This window comes from Hyla sarda, chromosome 6 (genome assembly GCF_029499605.1).
Source record: "Hyla sarda isolate aHylSar1 chromosome 6, aHylSar1.hap1, whole genome shotgun sequence".
Taxonomy (NCBI): Eukaryota; Metazoa; Chordata; class Amphibia; order Anura; family Hylidae; genus Hyla; species Hyla sarda.
The window spans coordinates 195,460,719-195,478,255 of NC_079194.1; the positions used below are offsets into that span (position 1 = coordinate 195,460,719).

The following is a 17,537-nucleotide window of genomic DNA, read 5'->3' on the forward strand; positions in this document are numbered from 1 at the left end:
CACACTAACCATAATTCTGTGAAATATAGTAATGAAAACAACAGCTTGTCAGTTCAACCTTCACCTGACACACAGAAATTCTTCCACTTCTATCCACCCACTCATACCCGTACTGAACAGCTCCACTGTCCAGCTTTCATGTGTTTGGCTGTTTGGGAACGAGTTGAAAAGGTGCATTCATTCCTCTAATAGTATAAAGGAGAGCACACAAGCAAAAAGCAAAAGAAAAAAATCCTGAAGACAGCACGTATAAAATGTGGGGGGAGAAGAGAGAACAAGGAGGCACCTTATACCATGGCCAAGAGAAGTATTTAACACATCCGCTAGTGAGGAGCACTTTATAAACCTCCTCAGCTCTAGGGGAGTTTGGGTTAAAGAACTGCCCTTCATTCTCAAGATACAATCCTATAACCCAATTCATTGGTAGCAGTAAGGAACCGCCATGGCTCGGACTGGGCTCACTATTTTTCTTTTCGTTGCCCTACTCTTCCTGAGTCAGATCAGTGGACAGTCATCTAGGTCAAAGAGCAAGAAGGACCGTAGGTCTAAGGAGAAAGGTAAGACTTCATTTTAATGTGCGAGAGAGGTGGATCTAGAAATCAGATCATTAGTATAGATATGGCTAAATATTAAACAGAAAAGGAGGGCCATGTAGGTATCTTCCCTTCTTTATATGTTAAACGTTTATAGGGTCAACTTTTTTTGCCATTAAAGCTGCACTAACCCTAATTCATAGTTTCATATGATAAGAGGATGGGCTTGTACAGCTTAAAATGTTAGAGGTTCACTTAAAAGACCTGGATATGAAGACACAAAAGTTAAAGGGTTGTCTAGTTTGGACAACCCTTTCCAATATCTAAGATCCTTTAATGGGTCCTCTACAATTTACTGTTATTGCTAGAGAAGTGTCTTTTTGTGTGTGGATATCCTAGGTACTACATAGGGACCCAATATACTCTTTGTAGTGGCAAACAGAGAGGTCTTAAACAGTGGTCTCCCCTTTAATACAAGCATATATCCTGATAGGACTTACAGTATGGGTTGTTAAAACAGACCAACCCATGTTAAGCAGAAATGCACTTCTCTTATAGGGGGACTCCAGTGGAAAACAAGTATTTTTCATATCAACTGGCTCCAGAAAGTTAAACAGATTTGTAAATTAATCCTTCCAGTACTTATCAGTTGCTGTATTCTCCAGAGAAAGTTGAGTTTTTCTTTTCAGTTTGACCACAGTGCTCTCTGCTGACACCTCTGTCCATGTCAGGAACTGTCCAGAGCATGAGAAAATCCCTATAGTAAACCTCTCCTGTTCCAGAGAGTACCTGACATGGACAGAGGTGGCAGCAGAGAGCACTGTGGTCAGACAGAAAAGAACAACTCAACTTCCTCTGGAGCATACAGCAGCTGATAAGTACTGGAAGGATTAATTTACAAATCTGTTTAACTTTCTGGCACCAGTTAATTTGAAAACAATTTTTCCCACCGGAGTACCCCTTTAAAGCCATGGCAAATATACCAGAGAGTATTTAAAAAAAACTAGAGTATACATAGAATAGTCTTGGCAAACCTCTTTAGAACAATATATAAGATGGGGACAGCTTGAGAAAGGCTGCAAGCGGGCAGCTGAAACGTCGCTTTTTGATGTCAGGTCAATAAACCTTTTCACGTTTATTCTATTGGAGTGCTGCCGTCCCTCTTTTCTGGTGTGGATATATATATATATATATATATATATATATATATATATATATATATATATATATGAATACTGAATGAGGCCATGGTGGTGGATTAAGCCAATACCCTTTGTTACCTTTTAACATTATTTGGACTATGATGTTGTCATGGTGTGTGTTGCATTAATTTGCATTCTCATTATGGTGTTTCCTTTTTATTTCTGAGCCAAGAGTCAAGGAGATGAGGCCAAACTGCTGAAGTGCCAGAGCCTGGGGCATCTCCGCTTACACTTTCCTTCCATCACCTCCATGATTGATGTACAAGACTCGGCTTACAACCTAGGCGGGGCTGAGAGATGAGGAAGAAGAAGAAAGAGTGACAGGCTGTGGCACTTGGTCCTACCTTCTTTACTCTTGGCTAAGATATAAAATGGTGATTTTATATTTTCGGCAACCACCATAGGCTCCAGGAAAGGTAGAGTTTGCTTTAATACTCTAACAGCTATCCAATGGTGTCTGCAACTCATAGCAGCAAATACAACTGACAGATTCCCCAGTTAGCCAGAAAGCTTGTGGCATAAGCCTTTCTATTTCTTCTACTTGATGGGCTATTCCCATGAGTGTAGAGATCTAGGGTGTCCTCCACTGGCCACAGCATCCAATGCTAATGAATAGAACAAACAATATTAGGCCACTGGATAGCAAATAGGTAATAAATCTGAAGGACTCGCTGATAAAACAATTACTATGGGAATATTGTGTTTGGATTTGCCTATGAAATGTATCTGTGTCCAAATAATATGCAAGAGATCTAGGAAGAAAAAAGTCAGTAATTCCGTATGCACACACGAGATAATTCTCTTATGTAGAGTCAGTCTCCACAAGTACATTTAGTACATTTTGGTGTTTACCAAGCTCAAACAGGAAATGTCATGTGGACTTTCTGGAAACAGTCATGAAAAGAATATTTAGAGTAAAATATGCGAAAAGGATCATTGAGTTACTGACACACAGCTCTGCCCCAGTAAACAAGGAAGGATAATATTTAGCTTTTCAAAATAAAGGCACCGTTTAAGAAAATGTCCGACTGAAAGAAGGTCTCAATTAAATAAAAACAAACAAACTTGGCCAAAATACAGAGGGATCAAAGCCGAGTTTGTCATTTCCCACACCCATCCGTACATTTCAATGTGCTGTAGGTAAATCTACTGTTTTATCTACTCTAGTGGAACTAACAGTGACAACAAAACTTACAGATCTAGAGATTTGTACATATATGTAGATTATGTCTCATCATATGTACATGCAGCATGTAATTGCCAAGGGTAGACATCAACCAACAGCCCTTGCCAACACTTTTGTGGGCTCAAAGATGTTCCTAGCCAAGCTAGCATGGAGGAGCACATCTCTGGAATGACACAGACCGTAGAACAAATACATTTTACTATGAAAACAGTGGCATGGATTTCCAGAGCAGTCCTTAAACTTGGGACCAGAAAAACACAAGCCGTACAGCCGATCCTACTCCCTACCACAGTTGGTCCACTTTTATATTACTCACACAGTTGCAGTAGTCACTTTGGTTTGTCTGTACCTCCATGGGTCTTCATGGTGGGTAGGCCACTATCTTTTGCACAAATCTGACTACTCATGGCGGCAAGTGAGTAACAAGCACTTTGTATGGAATGATCTCTGCACAACACTACAGTATGGTTCCCACTCCCCGGGCAACAAGGGGCTAACACAATGCCAGTCCAAGTCTTTTTTAAGGGGATGCTGTTTAATTGACCACTAGCCTGGAAAGGGGTTTTCCAGGCTAATATGATTCCACCCAATGCTAAGACCCAATACACCTCCAATCGGCCTTTTGCACCTGTTGGTTCCATTCACTATATAGTGTTGATGTCGTATTACTGCAGTTCCGCTCCTGTGAATGGGAGATGAGCTGCAGTAACCAGGCCCAGACACTAAGCAGTTCTGGGCCTGGTTACAGACACTAAACCCTTCCAACTGCTTCTGGCAACATTCACTGGATAATATGGTTGCCAAAAAATGTCCTACCCTGTGGACAAGCTCCATGCCTCTTTGACTGTAAACTCTCTGGTACTAGCAATTCTTCCATAGCATTCAACTGAACTGAAACCCAAGCTGTTATTACTCATGGGCCTCACCGATAACATCTTTTGAATATCTCAATGACACATTAGAAGAATTCTAAAACCGTGACCATGAAAGATGCCTATGGCCAATGGTTCCCAATGAGATTGATAAATTGGACAAGTTGTAAGAAATTCAACACAATGTTGGAGACTTATCAAAACAGGAAAAAGTAAAAGTTTCACATAGCAGCACATAAAAAAGTCTCTGTAGGGTCCAATATGATGTTGTGTTCAAAATGTTCTCTTTTTTTTTTTTGTCTGAAGAAAAAGATGGGGACCTGAAGTCACAGATTGATAAATTATGGCGAGAGGTGAACTCCTTGAAGGAAATGCAGGCATTGCAAACAGGTAGATACATAATCTTGTTGAATGAATATTTCCTGTATGATTCTCCGTATCTATCTATGTTTCATGGCCTGTAGCCAGATAGTAACTGCACAGTGGTTATATCTATATGAAAGAAGCAAAGTCTGATTCACCTATGAAGTGAATAATATCATCTGGCTCTTTATTTCATAACTTCTGTGAGCCAGTATGAAGCCCATTGCATGAAAAAAATTGTTGCTCTTTTATTGAATTTTCAACTACTGTGTCTATAAAAATTTCTAAATAAATCCAGATTCTCCTTGTTTTGTGTAAATGTCTATATAATACAGTACTGTACCTAATAATCGTATTTCACAAATGCCAAATAAAACCTGTAGACATATTTCTACCACATAAACCAATGTAACTAATAATATTCCCATACATTGGCCCTATAGTGACTGATACCAGCTCCACAGAGGCTCTGCGGGCCATAGAAATGACATTCAGTGTTTAAAGTGTCTGGTAATGCCGGGCTATTTGTACCCATCAAATCAGAGTTATGATATGAGGGGTACAAGATAGGCCCTAGTGTTAAAGATTTTCCCCAACAGTAGTTTGCAGTGAAGTAGGGAGATGATACTGAAGGTTATAGAAGCCCAGAAATCATGAGCAACAGGCAAAATTCTGAATTTGTGCCCTAGATGCCCTGTGCAGTTGCTGCTATAAAGTTCTCAGAATCCCGTATTTTGGACAGATACATTAGTGTTATACAATGTCTACACAAAGCTAAATGATATTGACATGGGTTTAGTGCCAGATAGCATCTGCACATTATTTACCAGTGCATAGAGAGTGTAACTTGCTAACACAAAGCCATACAGTACCCACATGGTTCCATAGTGTTTCTTTACTATGTTGCCACATAGTGACAGTTATTATTCATGGTGCCATGATTTGCCCACAGAGTTATACACTGCCACATAGTGTAATAGTGTGCCCTTGAAGGGCAGTCTGACCTTCACTGATTTAACTTGTATAGCTTTTCCAATGAATATGGAATGAAAGTTATATACTGTTTATGCCGTTGTCAAAGATTATAGTTGCAACAGATTTTAAGGGGTACTCCAGGATTTTAGGTTTTTTGAATGTGAGACAGGGGAAGCAAAGGAAGACTAGTTACTATTATACTTTGCTTACCTATGTTTGGTGGCTGGTATCAAATTTCTTTGTCTTTCTTATCCCCGGAAGTAATTTTTTTGCAGCCCACAAAATGAGTGTTTCCCAGCTTGTGACCCGAGACAATACATCACCAGTCAGGTACTGAAAGGGGGCTTGGCTGCTTCATCTGTTGTGTGTGCATTCATCATCATACAGATCCACAGCTTGTGTGTTGGACAAGTCATGTGATCAATGGGTGCGTGGCTGTGCTGCAGTAGGTGGGCCGATGGGTGGGAGGAAAATAAGTCACCTCCTTCCTCGAAACAATGGATCCTGGGGATTGTAGTTTGAGGGAGGCCACAGAAATGGGTAGTAGCCAATTCCCAAAAACAAGCCAGCAGTATGATGGAGGACACAGGACATGGCCATTTACCACCAACAAAAGCACAGCTCCTTGGTAAGCATGTCTATGACTGTATAACACTTATTTACTAAATTCACCTTATGTTGGATAACCCCTTTAACACCACACAGGATTGTCACCCAGCTTTTTAACTTCATAACAACTACATAAATCATAGATAAGGCACAAAACAATGTTCATTAGACGAACATGATGGCTTTATGAAGCATGCCTTAAACAAAAGAGAATAAATATATTATCAATAGCAGATTTTTTCCAGGTAGAGGAAAAAGCAAGAATTCCCATCTGTGATCATGGTGAAACCTTCATCATAGATGGGGATACTTTACTGTAAGAGCAGTGAGACTCTGGAACTCTGCCACATGATGTTGTGATGTCTGACTCAATAAACAAGTTCAAGGGGGGCCTGGATGTTTTTCTGGAAAATTATAAGATTACAAGTTATCAGCCTCATGACGGTCTTTTCCTTCCTCTGGATCAACACAGCAGTAAGGTTTTATGTTGAACTGGATAGACTCTTGTGTTTTTTTACTTTACAAACTATGTAGCCTTGTAACTTTCATTTCTTAAAACAAATATCGGTGTAGTCTAAGGCTCACTGAGACTGAAACTGATTGATTTTATTTTTTGAGCTACAGCCACAGCAGTGGGATTACATAGAGTTATACGAGTCAATCAGTAGAAGTACAAAAAGTGTAGTCCTAACTATAAAACATAAATTAATTTGCAGGGAAAAGGGAGTACTTACAGATCTTACTGAGCTGTGGGACATGGCTACTTGTAAGAAACCATGGGCCTAACATAAAAGTTTTCAATTATAAAGCTCCAGCAAGATCATCATCCAACCAGGAGTATAGCAAAAGATGTTGGTTGTTCCTAGTCTGCTGTGTGTTCAATTTGATGCAATTATAAATAAAATGGGAAAGTTACAAAATGAAAACATACAAGTAGACAAAAAAAAAACAAAAAAACATCAAAGTGTTAAAGGGGTACTCCGGTGGAAATTTTATTTTTATTTTTTTATTTACTGGTGCCAGAAAGTTAAAAAGATTTGTAAATTACTTCTATTTAACCCCTTAAGGACACATGACGTACTGGAACGTCATGTGTCCACTCCCGATCTATAACGCGGGGCCACGGCGTGGCCCCGCGTCATAGCGGGTCGGGCCCGGCCTCTAACAACGGCCGGGACCCGTGGCTAATAGCGCGCGGCATTGATCGCTGTGCTGCGCGCTATTAACCCTTTAGACGCGGCGTTCAAAGTTGAACGCCGCGTCTAAAGTGAAACCGAAAGCATGCCGGCTAGCTCAGTGGGCTGTTCGGGATAGCCGCGGTGAAATCGCGGCATCCCGAACAGCTGACAGGACAGCGGGAGGGTCCCTACCTGCCTCCTCGCTGTCCGATCGCCGAATGACTGCTCAGTGCCTGAGATCCAGGCATGAGCAGTCATCCGGCAGAATCGTTGATCACTGGTTTCTTATGAGAAACCAGTGATCAATGTAAAAGATCAGTGTGTGCAGTGTTATAGGTCCCTATGGGACCTATAACACTGCAAAAAAAAAGTGCAAAAAAAAAGTGAATAAACATCATTTAACCCCTTCCCTATTAAAAGTTTGAATCACCCCCCTTTTCCCATAAAAGAAAAAACACAGTGTAAATAAAAATAAAAATAAACATAAATGGTATCGCCGCGTGCGGAAATGTCCGAATTATAAAAATATATCGTTAATTAAACCGCACGGTCAATGGCGTGCGCGCAAAAAAATTCCAAAGTCCAAAATAGTGCATTTTTGGTCACTTTTTATATCATGAAAAAATGAATAAAAAGCGATCAATAAGTCCTATCAATGCAAAAATGGTACCGTTAAAAACTTCAGATCACGGCGCAAAAAATGAGCCCTCATACCGCCCCATACACGGAAAAATAAAAAAGTTATAGGGGTCAGAAGATGACAATTTTAAACGTATTAATTTTCCTGCATGTAGTTATGATTTTTTCCAGAAGTCCGACAAAATCAAACCTATATAAGTAGGGTATCATTTTAATCGTATGGACCTACAGAATACATATCAGGTGTCATTTTTACCGAAAAATGTACTACGTAGAAACGGAAGCCCCCAAAAGTTACAAAACAGCGTTTTTTTTTAAATTTTGTCGCACAATGATTTTTTTTCCCGCTTCACCATAGATTTTTGGGCAAAATGACTGACGTCATTACAAAGTAGAATTGGTGGCGCAAAAAATAAGCCATCATATGGATTTTTAGGTGTAAATTTAAAAGAGTTATGATTTTTTAAAGGCAAGGAGCAAAAAACGAAAATGCAAAAACGGAAAAACCTCCGGTCCTTAAGGGGTTAACCCCTTAACGACGAAGGACGTAAATGTACGTCCTGGTGAGTTGGTACTTAACGCACCAGGACGTACATTTACGTCCTAAGCATAACCGTGGGCATCGGAGTGATGCCCGGATCATGCGCGGCAGGTCCCGGCTGTTGATCGCAGCCAGGGACCTGCCAGTAATGGCGGACACCCGCGATCCCACAGATCAATACAGATCACGGCATCTGCAGCATCGTGGTCACTTAGATGGATGATCGGATCTCCCGCAGCACTGCCGCGGCGATCCGATCATCCTGTACGGCAGACGGAGGTCCGCTCACATGGCTCCGCTGCCTTCCGGGAGTCTTCTGCTCTGATATGCCTTCCCGCAGACCAGAGCAGAAGATCACCGATAACCCTGATCAGTGCTATGTCCTATACATAGCACTGAACAGGATTAGCAATCCAGTGAATGCTATAAATAGTCCCCTATGGGGACTATTAAAGTGTAAAAATAAAAGTATAAAAAAATTAAGTAAAAAAAATGTGAAAAACCCCCTCCTATTTCACCCCCAAAAAGTGTTAAAAAAATATTTTATATACATATTTGGTATCGCCGCTGCGTAAATATCTTAACTATTAAAATAAAATGTTAATGATACCGTATGGTGAACGTCGTGAACGTAAAAAAAAAAGTCCAAAATAGCTGTTTTTGTATAACATTTTATTCCAAAAAAAATTAATAAAAAATGTATTAAAAGTTTTATATAAGCAAATATTGCATCAATAAAGAGTATAGATCACGTCACAAAAAACTAGCCCTCATACCGCTGCTTATATGGAAAAATGAAAAAGTTATGGGTCTTCAAAATAGGGGGATTTTAAACATACTAATTTGGTTAAAAAGTTTGTGATTTTTTTTAAGCGGAACAGTAATAGAAAAGTATATTATCATGGGTATCATTTTAATCGTATTGGCCCAAAGAATAAATAACACATGTCATTTTTACCGTAAATTGGACGGCGTGAAAACGAAACCTTTCAAAATTAGCAAAATTGCAGTTTTCTTTTTCTATTTCTATTTCCCCACACAAATAGTATTTTTTTGATTGCGCCATACATTTTATGGTAAAGTGAATGCTGGCATTACAACGGGAAACTGGTTGCACAAAAAACAAGCCCTCATACTAGTCTGTGGATGAAAATATAAAAGAGTTATGATTTTTTGAAGACAAGGAGGAAAAATCGAAAACTAAAACAAAAATAAAATTGTCTGCGTCCTTAAGGCCCAAATGGGCTGCATCCTTAAGGGGTTTTCTGTCTGACCACAGTGCTCTCTGCTGACACCTCTGTCCGTATCAGGAATTGTCCAGAGCAGGAGAGGTTTGCTATGGGGATTTGCTTGTGCACTGTGGTCAGACAGAAAAGAACTCCAGAAAGAAATACAACTTCCTGTCGAGCATAAAGCAGCTGATAAGTACTGGAAGGGTTAAGATTTTTAAATAGAAGTAATTTACAAATCTGTTAACCTTTCTGGAACCAGTTTCAAAATAACAGATAACAAAAAATAGCATCTGCAAAAGTTTGGGCACCCTGCAGAATTTAAAGCATGCACTGCCCCCTTTGCAAAGCTGAGACCTGCCAGTGTCATGGATTGTTCTCAATCATCATCTGGGAAGACCAGGTGATGTCAATCTCAAAGGTTTTAAATGCCCAGACTCATCTGACCTTGCCCCAACAATCAGCACCATGGGTTCTTCTGAGCAGTTGTCTAGAAAATAGTTGATGCTCACAAAGCTGGAGAAGGCTATAAGAAGATAGCAAAACAATTTCAGATGTCAATATCCTCTGTTCGGAATGTACTTAAGAAATGGCAGTCATCAGGAACAGTGGACGTTAAAGCAAGATCTGGAAGACCAAGAAAAATATCAGACAGAACAGCTCGCACGATTGTGAGAAAACAATTCAAAATCCACGTTTGACTGCACAATACCTCCAGAAAGATCTGGCAGACATTGGAGTTGTGGTACACTATTCCACTATAAAGAGATACTTGTACAAATATCGCCTTCATGAAAGAGTCATCAGAAGAAAACCTCTTCTACGTCCTCACCACAAAAATCTGCGTTTGAACTTTGCAAATAAACATATAGGCAAGAGTGATGCATTTTGGAAACAAGTTCTGTGGACCGATGAGGTTAAAATTGAACTTTTTGGCCAGAATGAGCATAGGTACGTTTGGAGAAGAAGGGGAAAAGAATTTAATGAAAAGAACCTCTGTCCAACTGTTAAGCATGAGGGTGGATCAATCATGCTTTGGGATTGTATTGCAGCCAGTGGCACAGGGAACATCTCACGAGTAGAAGGAAAAATGGATTCAATAAAATTTCAGCAAATTTTGGATGCTAACTTGATGCCATCTGTGAAAAAGCTGAAGTTAAAAAGAGGATGGCTTCTACAAATGGATAATGATCCTAAACACACCTCAAAATCCACGGGGGATTACATCAAGAGGCATAAACTGAAGGTTTTGCCATGGCCTTCACAATCTCCTGACCTCAACATAATTGAAAATCTATGGATAGACCTTAAAAGAGCAGTGCGTAACAGACAGCCCAGAAATCTCAAATAACTGGAAGACTTTTGTAAGGAAGAATGGGCAAAGATACCTCAAACAAGAATTGAAAGACTCTTGGCTGGCTACAAAAAGCGTTTACAAGCTGTGACACTTGCCAAAGGGGGCAATACAAGATATTAATTCTGCAGGGTGCCCAAACTTTTGCAGATGCCATTTTTTTGTTTTCTGTTATTTTGAAAGTATAAATGATGGAAATAAAATCTAACTTTTGTTGACATGTTATAAGAATGTCTAATCTGTAACGTGATGCTTTTTGGAGAATTTTCCATCTTTCCTTGGCTTCTTTATGCACATTAATACAAATTTTTACCTGGGGTGCCCAAACTTTTGATCCCCACTGTAAGCTTTTAGTTTATTTGCAAGCCTGGGCACATAGGTTCCCCCTTTAAGTCATTTTTCAAGATGATAATGCATCTGGTTACAGAGCAAAGAGTGCTAAAGCTTTTCTCCATGGAAGGCCTATCAGCCAAATAAACAGCAACAGTCCAGATCTCAAACTCATTGGTAATTTATGTTGGAAATGTAAGAACTTTATCCATGACAAGACTCAATCCTGTAGACTTGATCTGTCAATAACTCAAGTTATAATATTGTTTATCATTTGTGACATTTATTCAAAGAATTTAGACTTCTGGGAAGGAGCAAGAATGTACAAAGTGGGATTTTTTATTGATGATTCCATATATTTTATATAGTGTCTTGTCTGTATTTAATAAGAAGTGAAAACGCATATAAATATTTAATCTCACAATAAGTTCTGTATATACAAGGCAACTGCTGTTTCTGCAATCACCTGACACTGTACCCTAGTGTAGGTTTACCAAGAGTCTGGATCTGGACAGTGTCATTGTAAAATGCCCATTATGTACCAGCTTCTAACAATCTACTATTTCAAAATGTCATTTTAATTACTTTAATTGCACACCGTTATATCTTTGTGAATCTCAACAAATGACATGAGCTCAGCCGAGGCTGAAAATTGATGCTCACTGTAACAGTTGGTGTCGCCATTACACGGTGGCTTTTAATAGGTCAGCAATTACCTTTCCCATGTGAAAGAAAACAGTCTCTGTCAAGACATATCATGGAACAGATAAATATTCTGTCTTTAAACTGCAGCATTATGGTCAGAACTAACACTTAAAGGGGTACTCCAATGGATAACAATTTTTTTTCAAATCAGCTGGTGCCAGAAAGTTAAACAGATTTGTAAATTACTTCTATTAAAAAAATCTTAATCCTTCCAGTACTTATCAGCTGCTGTATGCTCCAGAGGAAGTTGTATCGTTCTTTCCAGTCTGACCACAGTGCTTCACAACTTCCTCTGTAGTATACAGCAGTTGGTAAGTACTGGGAGAATTAAGATTTTAAAGTAGAACTAATTTACAAATCTGTTTAACTTTTTTTTGGCACCAATTGATTTGAAAACATTTGTTTTCCACCGGAATACCCCTTTAAGAACCACTTTAAGAAAGAGTGGATTATATACACGGTGGCTAGATGTTTCACAAGTTGGGTCATATGCCACATCATTGATCAAATAAACATTTAATCACAGATTGTTACGAGATCACATAGGTTAAAATGGTTATCCAGACATTAGTTTTTAAAACTGTGCTCTGGGAGGTGTTGAATAAAAAACAATTACACTTACCTTCCTTGGTCCCTGAACCCGGAAACTCTGCACAACTTATGGCAGTGGGGGAGCAAGAAAGGTGTGTTTTTTTTTTTTTTGCTTTATTCAACACCTCTTATAAAAAAAAAAAATTATACCCAGATAACCGCTTCAAATTAGGTCTCTAAAAATTACTCATAGTGACTGACCACCAGGGGAGGGAGATTACACAGTGACCCAAAATAGCCATGAGGATTAACATGGCCGGCAGGAAGTACATAGCAGAACTGGTGAACTACTTCCTGCACCAGAAATTGCAGGAAAAAGATGTCTGGACTACAGATGTGTAACATAATTTATTGCCTACTCCTTTATAAGGATACAATTCCATGTAAGGAGAGTTAAAATTGTAAAAGTTATGTACATAATGTGTGCCTTTTCCCCATCTGTAATGTTATTGTGTTTTAGTGCTCGTACAGTGAATAGCAGTGAAAAGTGGGAAATATATACATAATGAGTAGTTTTCCCCATTAGGTAGGGGACCTCCTGTATGAAGGTGCCTCCAGTATGTAGTTTTCCTACACCCTCAGTAGGTAGTTTCTCCTGCAGGCAATTTCCCCAGTATGTAGTTTTCCTCAGTAGGTGATTTTTACCCTGTAGGTAGAGGCCATCTCTACCTTTGGGACACACATAATGATGTCACTCACTATGCACATTCCAGAGATCACAGATATAACGCTTCATGTGGCCTAGAGGACATAAAGCCAGGGATGTGCTGGGACTTCTGTGGCGGTGCTAAGCCACATGCATCCTAGGGCATGCAGTTGCCATCTTCCCTACTGGAATTCTGTGGCACCCTTGATGGGTCCTCACAACACCCAAGCACCTAAGCTTCGGCATCTGAGCTGCCAAAGACAGAATAGTACAAAACAAAATCTCGCCTACCTTCTGCAGCTCATATTCATGACAAAGACCCAGGGCCCCATTTTGGTGGTATAGGGGGAGCCCCAGAGTGGACAGAGAATGCGTAAACTTAACTTGTAGTACCCCTTTAACAATAGATTCTGGTTTGGCTTCCTTTTCGCTTCACAGGAGCTCCTCCTAGATCTTTATTACTCCACACAGGTCCACACTCCCCATAGTTCATCAAGCATCTGCCTTTCTGTGATACCCCCTTCTTTTAAGAGAACTATGCTGTACATTACCTTCTATGTTAATATTGACCAGTAAGCCAGGAACCTTCTACTGGTGTCTCCAGGACTAGGTAAGGCTTGTTTCAAGATATTCTTGCAGTACTGTAGGAAAAGTAGTCACAATTTTTGAAACCATAAAAACCCCACTTCTACTATCCACTGTTACCAGCCCACCCAGTCCAGCCACAACTAGGCAACACCCTAGGCCCCACCCTCTACCTTTTCAGCGGGACCCACATAGAGCACTGTAAGTGAAGGCTAGACTCTCCTAGTCCCAGAGTAACAGCAGTTTGAGAATTCTTTCACATGCATGGGGTTTATTTAAATTGGCAAACAATTTACAAAGGATATACAGTATATACCTTCTTTGTAAACACTAAAGGCTCTTTTACATGGGTTGATTATCAAGCAAAGAAGCATTCCTAGCAACACTGGCTCCCAATAAAATAAAAAGGCCAGGCAATTACTTGTTCCACAGCTAAATGGCTCTCTTGTGCGGTCAATAAAATCGTTGTTATTGATCTGTGTAAACAGGGGATGTGGAGCTGATCCTGATTCATTTAAAGGGCCACAAGACTGATCCAGTGATTGTTTGTGCAGATTAGTTATAGGGGTACTCTGCCCCTAGACATCGTATCCCCTATCCTTTAATGTTATTTTTATTGGGTTTTTAAATATTAACATACATGGAAAGAGAAAGACCAGCACTGACGTCTCTGATATAGTACCCCTTTAATCCGTGAGTAAATAAAACAGGCCAACCTGAAGTCATATGGAAAGTTACAGACAACACTAAAGCTAGGTTTACATCACGAGTCGTGCTTCTAAAGCCCTGATATGTTGAGACAATGTCGAAATGACATGTCAACCTATCCATCCTTGGAAAGGTAAGAGCCCCGTTCAATCACTAGGCTGAATACGCCCTAAATATGAATGGGGCCCCATGCGTGTCCATGCATGGATACATTGATGAACCGCTGGAAAGGGGCGTGAAACAATTGGCACTACACCTGTGTACTCTTGATGGCGTCCCGCTGTTGCTGTACCAGTTTGCACTGAAAATAAAGAAGCCTGCTGCACCTTAACCATGAGTGCCTCCTCAATCTTCTTTTTTTTACACTTTTTAAATATTAATATAACATTTATACGACATTAATTTGGATGATATATAATGAGTTATAGGTACATATAAACAGAAGTGGTTTCCAAAGGATAGGGGATAAGATATCTGGGGGGGGTCCGGCTGCTGGGACCCCCGGGATCTCCAGCCGGGCACCCCGGCATTTTAAACATTTATGTTCAAAACCCTGGCAGCTTTGATCTGGACATCCTGTGGAATGCTGGGGTGCTGGGCCAGAGATCTCAGGGGGTCCCAGTGGCTGGACACCATCCCCCCCCTCCCCATTAACTTGTGTAAAGGCTATTTGGTGAAGGTTGTGTTACGTTCTGCCCTCTTTGGTCCATCCAAAAGGGCCTTAAACCTTTATAGATTTAGCAGAGCATAGTTTAGCTGGATATATACTTTACATTCAATTTCACAGCTATTTTATTTTATTAGTAAACTACAGAACATATCTAGTATGTAATGTGCTATAGAAAAAACCTAGAGAAAATGTATTTAAAATGTTGTTACCATAGGGACCATTCTGCTTCTCAAGAAGCACGTGGATTTAACATAAATTAGAGGAAAATGCTCATTGAAACCACATATATCATATTAATTTTTAGACTCTGTGTCTTCTCTGTGGCTTTAAAATATGTTTTCTTATTATTTTTGTGTCTGCTTCAGTTTAAAAGCTCATAAAACAATGCTGCATTTTATTGAATAGAATGAAATTTAGTTTTATGACTACTGTCTATACCATGATAAATAATGAGAAACCTTTATTTGCAGTCTGCCTACGGGGTACGAAAATCCATAAAAAATGCTACCTGGCATTTGAGATAACCAAGCATTTTCATGAGGCCAATGAGGACTGCATAGCCAAAGGGGGCACCTTAGCCATCCCAAGAGACGTGGATGAAAACAACGCACTCCGTGAATATGGAAAGAAGAGTCTGCCGGGTGCTGGGGACTTTTGGTTGGGAATTAATGATATGGTGACTGAAGGAAAATTTGTGGACGTCAATGGAATTGCTATTAATTACTTTAATTGGGAGCGGTCACCCAATGGCGGCAAGCGCAAAAACTGTGCAATGCTGACACAGGCTTCACAAGGAAAATGGGTGGACGAAGTTTGTCGTACCTTAAAGAAATATGTCTGTGAATTTATTATACCCTAGAGGACAATTGTCACCAGTGTTGCCCATGTAGGTATATATTTTGGCTAAGAACATATTTCATACCTAGGGTTATTTAAAGGTCCTATCTGAAAGAAGATGTTTTTTAACTTCTAGTAATAATCTCATTCAGCATATGCTTAATACATACAGGTGTAGCACAACCCAGTTTGTTAGATGTAGCAGTAATGATGATCCCACTTGGCACAGCTTAGGCTAGATTCACACCACGATTTGTGCCTCCGAGGTATAGATGCATCAGGAAACTGTTAAAATAAATTGTCAATGTATCCATGCATGGACACGCAAGGGCCCCATTTATATTTAGGGCGTATTCAGCCTAGTGATTGAACGGGGCTCTTGCCTTTCCAAGCATGGATAGGTTGACATGTCATTTAGACATTGTCTCGACATATCAGGGCTTTAGAAGCACGACTCGTGATGTAAACCTAGCCTTAGTGTTGTCTGGAACTTTCCATATGACTACAGGTTGGCCTGTTTCATTTACTCACGGATTAAAGGGGTACTCCAGCATTCTGAACATTTAGTTCAGAATGCTCAGAGTCAGAGGCCGTGATCGTGATCATAACGGCCACACCCCTTTGTGATGTCATGCCACACCCCCTCCCATAGACGTTAATGGAGGGGGTGTGGCGTGATGTCATGAGGGGACATGGTTGTGACATCATGACGACTGCTGCAGGAACCCAGCATTTGTTCAGAATGCCAGGTGCTGTGGGAGATCACGGAAGGCTCAGCAGCGGGACCCCCTTTGGATAGGGGATAAAATGACTAGTAGTGGAGTACCCCTTGAAAGCCAAATTCAGAACTGCTACAGCCATAGTATGTTTGTTTTTTATCGGATGTTTTATCTTCATACACAAAACACTAATATACTTCATACATAAAACACTCATATACTGCCCCCTCTGGCCAGGCGGGCCAGTATATAAGAGAATCCCTTTGTCACTGCCCCCTCAGACATTAGGTATAAAACAATACGAGTTTTGTCCACAGTTTAACTAGAACTTATTTCATCACAGAGGCATAACAAAAAACTAGCCATGGTTTACACAGGGCCCATGAAGAACATGTAGAGTGTCACTTTTAGGAGATACACAGGATTAGAAAAACTTATTCACGTTCTTTTAAAAACAAGTTGTGTGTGGTATTACAATCCAGCCCCTATTATTTTAATATAACTGAGCTGCAATAAGAGGCACAAACCCTGGACCGACATGAATATGTTTTCAGCTGTGTTTTTCTCACCCTGTACAACCCCCTTAAGACTGGTCCTTGTTCTACATCTGCTGTTATGATGTGGACTTGGTTAGAGATTTTATAGACAATTATATTTTCATATGCATTTAGCAAGTACAAACTGTACTCTCTGGGATTGTAGGGATTATTGTTTGAAGTACCATGTTTATTATTTCGTTTTGTGCTATCACGTTTTGTATTATGTATGCAAGTTATCCCTGAGAGCTGCAACATCCTCACGCGTTATTGTTATGACCTTATTTATAAAATATTTGTTTTTGCAAAATACTATATCGTTTGATTTGCTGTTTATTTCAGATGCTGCTACTTTTGTAACTTTTTATCTAGTTTTTTACATGGGAATACAGCCAAACTGTTACCCTGCTGAAATGCCCAGTGTTCCGATGGAGAAGTCTTAGTAGCAAGTGTTCAATTCCCCTGTAGCACCAACTCTAGAAAAAGTGAAGCATTAGATCAGGTTCACACATGAGAAGCTCCGGACGGA

The 17,537-nt window shown here is 39.9% G+C and overlaps 1 protein-coding gene across 1 annotated transcript; it reads left to right on the forward strand.

Annotated features, from left to right (window-relative positions):
- Positions 1-256: 256 nt before the first annotated feature.
- CLEC3A (C-type lectin domain family 3 member A) lies at positions 257-17,314 on the forward strand. The gene is made up of 3 exons (XM_056528400.1): positions 257-557; positions 4,100-4,183; positions 15,387-17,314. The coding sequence occupies exons 1-3, from the start codon at positions 443-445 to the stop codon at positions 15,773-15,775; spliced, it is 588 nt and encodes a 195-aa protein (XP_056384375.1). The 5' UTR covers positions 257-442; the 3' UTR covers positions 15,776-17,314.
- The last annotated feature ends 223 nt before the right edge of the window (positions 17,315-17,537 follow it).

What these genes read in the sequence shown, in the direction of transcription:
- CLEC3A (XM_056528400.1), top strand. Translation starts at nt 443, where the DNA reads ATGGCTCGGACTGGGCTCACTATTTTTCTTTTCGTTGCCCTACTCTTC. An exon ending in CCGTAGGTCTAAGGAGAAAG is followed by an intron (nt 558 to 4,099) that starts GTAAGACTTCAT and finishes TTTTGTCTGAAG; the next exon opens with AAAAAGATGGGGACCTGAAG. An exon ending in AATGCAGGCATTGCAAACAG is followed by an intron (nt 4,184 to 15,386) that starts GTAGATACATAA and finishes CTTTATTTGCAG; the next exon opens with TCTGCCTACGGGGTACGAAA.